At 41.7% G+C, this 4,360-nt stretch overlaps 1 protein-coding gene across 24 annotated transcripts in view; it reads right to left on the bottom strand.

The window, feature by feature from the left end:
- The window catches only part of LOC107103578 (ankyrin-2-like), a 73,169-nt gene that overhangs the window by 26,126 nt on the left and 42,683 nt on the right, over positions 1 to 4,360 (bottom strand). For 20 of the 24 annotated variants that reach the window (XM_015403325.1, XM_015403347.1, XM_015403326.1 and 17 more), the window contains 4 exons: positions 3,913 to 4,038; positions 3,694 to 3,816; positions 2,105 to 2,137; positions 1,959 to 1,980 (listed from right to left, as the gene is read on the bottom strand). In XM_015403325.1, coding sequence (XP_015258811.1) covers positions 1,959 to 1,980; positions 2,105 to 2,137; positions 3,694 to 3,816; positions 3,913 to 4,038 — 304 coding nt within the window. The remainder of the gene's footprint in view (positions 1 to 1,958; positions 1,981 to 2,104; positions 2,138 to 3,693; positions 3,817 to 3,912; positions 4,039 to 4,360) is intronic. The other 4 variants (XM_015403328.1, XM_015403345.1, XM_015403343.1 and 1 more) reach the window with 1 other exon arrangement.

A 4,360-nucleotide genomic window follows, 5' to 3' on the forward strand; every position in this document is an offset into this window, starting at 1 on the left:
ATTGGTGACTTAGAAACGACGCAGTCAAGTATTGAAGGGTTCAAAGGAAACATGCAAGAGGAGGAGAGTTTAGTGTCGGAGGTCGTGGATGAGTCTCCTCCGTCTCCGTTCAACGGAGCGCTAACAGAGCTCAGAAAATGAAGTTAAAAGTTAGTTTTTCTGTTGCTGTTGTTCAATAACAGTTTTAAGATAATTTGAGGGAGAACATTATACTTTAAGCTTCACTATATGGCCCATTTACTGATTTAATGCATAATTTAAAATTTTTTTCCAGAGTTGAGAGGACCGCGGCAACCATTGCTGCTCCGTCTGCAGCAGCCAGGGCTAACCTTAGCCCGTCTGCAGCGACCAGGGCTAACATTAGCCCGTCTGCAGCGGCCAGGGCTAACGTTAGCCCGTCTGCAGCGGCCAGGGCTAACGTTAGCCCGTCTGCAGCGGCCAGGGCTAACGTTAGCCCGTCTTCAGCAGCCCTCTCTCTGCATAGCCGTGTGTGACGTACCGCTGGCTCTGATGGAGGTTTGATTGTTTTATTTGGCAAAATGTTCGTTTGATTTGTGTTTATCTGACTGTGTTCATTATTATTCCTCCACTATATGAAAAAAGTCAGAATTTATTATTATAGAGAGATTATTAATAACAGGAGGTGATATGCGGCTCCAGACATGCTTCTGTTCCAATGGAGCCAGATTTATGCTGCGTGCTCCCGTTTCTCCCCGAGTCCAGACTTTCCTGGGTTCTAGTCAAGAACAGACTTGCTGAGGACACGAGTAACTAAATTGTTAACGGCCAACAATTCACTCTCCAACTACACACCTGTAACAGTCACCACTACTCTGCGAAGATTCTTATTTGAACTGAAAAAATATGATTGACAGATGAGCGTTGATATATGATTGGCCGAATTTAGGTTTTCAGGCTGACGTAGAACTAACTGGCCTGCAGAAGATAACAGAAAGAAAACACAGATTTAGGACAGGATTTATTTTAAATAGAAATTTTCTACATTTTGGGACAATATGGTCTGATAAAGAGAACATTTTTATCAGGGTTTATACAGGAACGAATTCCTTGTTTTCCAACTACTTCTGTTGAAATTTGCTTTTTCCACGCAAATATATCTTGATATAATATGTCTGACAAAATTGTTTTTATAAATTTTTTTTTTAATAAAGCATTTTAAATGCCACAATAAACACATTTAATGAATTTTAATGCCAATTAAGGCCTTAATTTAAAAGATAATAATTTAATGACTTTTAATTATTTTTAAAGCCAGAATGTTTTGACATTTAAATAATATTTCCCTACGACTTTAAAGCCTCGCCTGCCGTCTACAAAGGATTGAGTTCGTTGCAGAGTGGAGTTAGTGGTTTATTCCCAGCATCCAGCCATCTATGAGCCCTCAGCGTTTAGCTTCATGTGTGACACGAGCTGTTATCTGTGAAAGCCCGGCTGGGATCGGTGAAAATGCTAAACTGAAAGGTGTTAAGGTGGAAGGACAAGATCTTAGAGGTGGTCAAGAGGAAGTGACAGGAAGCTAAGGGAAGCTACTAAACTTCAACGTTCTTGGAAACGGGCAAACATAAAGTCTCCTCTGGACTAATCACATGATCCAATTACTAAAACACCTTTCTACCAGATTGCTGAGGGGTTTTGGGGGGCTGCATAAGAACAGAGACCATCCCATAATAGCCCCAAAGGTCAAAGAAAGTGTTTCTAAAAGGTCAGTCTGCAGTGGTGAAGGCTGAATGTTTTCAAATCAATACGAGTGATGGAGGTGAAAATAGAAAGAAAAAGTAAGAGAAGAAGTTAAGCCTCTGGAAAAGCAGCAACAGGTGGGGAGGGGGGTTAAACAGTGGGGATGATGTGAAGCTGATAAAAGGCTGGAATGAGGAGGAGCTGCAGCTCCTCACAGTCTAAGAACGACACGGCATCAGAGATCGAGAAGAAATGCTTACATCTGTGAAGGTTTCTGCCGTTCTGAAAGAGAAAACAGAGAACGAGTCACAGTCGGTCCGTTTAAACACCAACCAGCATCTACTGGGACGTTAGAAGAACTGGTTACTGGGAAGCAGCAGAAAACAGGGAGCAGCGGCTGCTTTACCTCATCTTCCTGTTCCTGGTCGGAATCTGAGTCCTTATGGGAGCAAAAAGCAGCAGGAAGCAGAAGGAGCACAGATAGAGACACAGTAAAGACAGGAGGCAACGCAGATGAAGCTCACTTTGTTTAAAACTATTTGGTCATTCTAAGTGTGAATTTGAAGTAGTAGAGAGAGTTCCATCCTAAGTTTTGTATTTGTAGAATAAAAAAATAAAATTAACAAAAAAATTGCACAAATTCTATTCTCCAGGTTGCACATCAAAGTTGCTCCAAATGGTCCAGAACTATTGTTGCAAAACTATTGTTCATTGTAACTTTGGTGTTTTGTAACTGTAGAATTTTTTTAATTCGTCACAATTACAAAAAAAAAAGTTACTCGTCTTCAAATTCTTAAGGAACAAGTTCGCAGATTGTTTTCTGAGAATCGCACATCAGAAAATGTCTTCAGTTCAGTTTGGCTACAGACATCTGTGTCAAAGTGAAAATAAAGGTGTAACTGGTAAAGTTGAATTTGTGACTCACAGCAGCAGATTCATGGAGTTGTTTTCTTTCATTTGTATTTGTGTTAAGGAAAAAAATGCATTTTTTTTAAAAAGATTTTAATACACGTTTGAATTTGTTTTGCACCATTTATTTTTGATCAACTGTAGCCAAACTGAAAATTTTTTTGATGTGCAACTCTCAGAACACAATCTGTGAACTCGTACTGAAGAATTTAAAGACATGTAACTTTTTTTTTTGTAATTGTGACACATAAAAGAAAAATCTACAATTACAAAACACCAGCGTTACAACGCACAATAGTTCTGAACCATTTGGAGAAAAACTGAGAATGTAAAAAGTTTTTGATGTGCAACTTGGAGAACAGAATTAGTGTGCTGGTACTAAAAAATATAGTACTTACAATTTTTTTTTCTACAAATACAAAACTTACAAATGTAACTTCCTCTACAACTTCCAATTCACACTTAAAATGCACAAATAGTTCTGAAACAAAATAACCTTCATACTATCAGGTCTGGTCCGGAGTCCAGAACCACCAACAGCAACATGATGTTGTTCACATCTATTTTACTGCTTTATTTCTGTTCATCAGTAAAACACAGAAAACCGTTTTCAGATCATGTTTGGATTCATTAAGGGGAAAAAAGGTTTATTTATTCAGAGAGGGGACATGATGTTCTGATCCAAAACGCAGTAATGATTGTGGGACCTGAAGCAGCTCCCGATCATGGCTACACCACCGCCGTTTAATGGGGGGGGGGGGGGGGGACCTGAGAGGATGGAGAGAAACTGAACCAAAGAAATCTGATAATTGGGGATTTAATTAAAACATCCTGACTTTGGATCTACTGCCACCTTCAACTATAACCGTCTCCATGTCTGTCGTTGATGCAGTGGCACCACATGGACCCTACCACTAGGGGGCGTGCACACTCTCACAATGGGCCTGGTTGCCTTTTTCCCCTTAAGAAATGAATGATGTGAAAACTGCTTTCTCTGTCTGCTATATTAAATGTGAGTTAAAGTCTTCATGCATCGGTAGACTATTATTTAGAAGCCTGATTTAGACCCAGGGAGGCCGTTCTTACTTTGCTGTACGATGGAAGCGTGATGTTCAGGTTGCATATGGCGTTATGCTGAAGTGACCTGTAGTTCCTGGGCTCCTTCATGAACGACAGTCGGCCACACGGCTCCTGGGTGTTGTCTCGGATCTACGGAAGCGGCCGGATCAGAAAGCGAGATGAGGCTCGGCGGGGTGGAACCATGAAGCTCCTGTGACAGCCAAAGAAAGGGGGAACGGCCCTTACCTTGATAAAGAGCGCCAGCCGGTTCTCTTTAAAGGCGTAAAAGCTGAACAGGTGGTGTTGGCCGCTCTTGGTGAGTGGAACAAGGTTTCCAAAGCAGTCTGCATAGATCGGTTTCCCTTCCAGAACCTGAACACATCAGCAGGAACATGTAAATACCTCGATTCAGGACAGAACAGGCCAAGCTATAAAGATGCCTTCGTTCACCGATCTACTCCCCAACGCCACTGATGGCGGTCCCAGTGGATCTATCCCAAAGTGCCACTGATGGTGTTCCCTGTGGATCTAATCCTAAAGTGCCACTGATGGCGTCCCCGTGGATCTACTCCCAAAGCGCCACTGATGGCGTTCCCTGTGAATCTACTCCTAAAGCGTCACTGATGGCGTTCCCTGTGAATCTACTCCTAAAGCGTCACTGATGGCGTTCCCTGTGAATCTCCTCCTAAAGCGT

Source organism: Cyprinodon variegatus, unplaced genomic scaffold (genome assembly GCF_000732505.1).
Source record: "Cyprinodon variegatus isolate N-32 unplaced genomic scaffold, C_variegatus-1.0 Scaffold1481, whole genome shotgun sequence".
NCBI classification, from domain to species: Eukaryota; Metazoa; Chordata; class Actinopteri; order Cyprinodontiformes; family Cyprinodontidae; genus Cyprinodon; species Cyprinodon variegatus.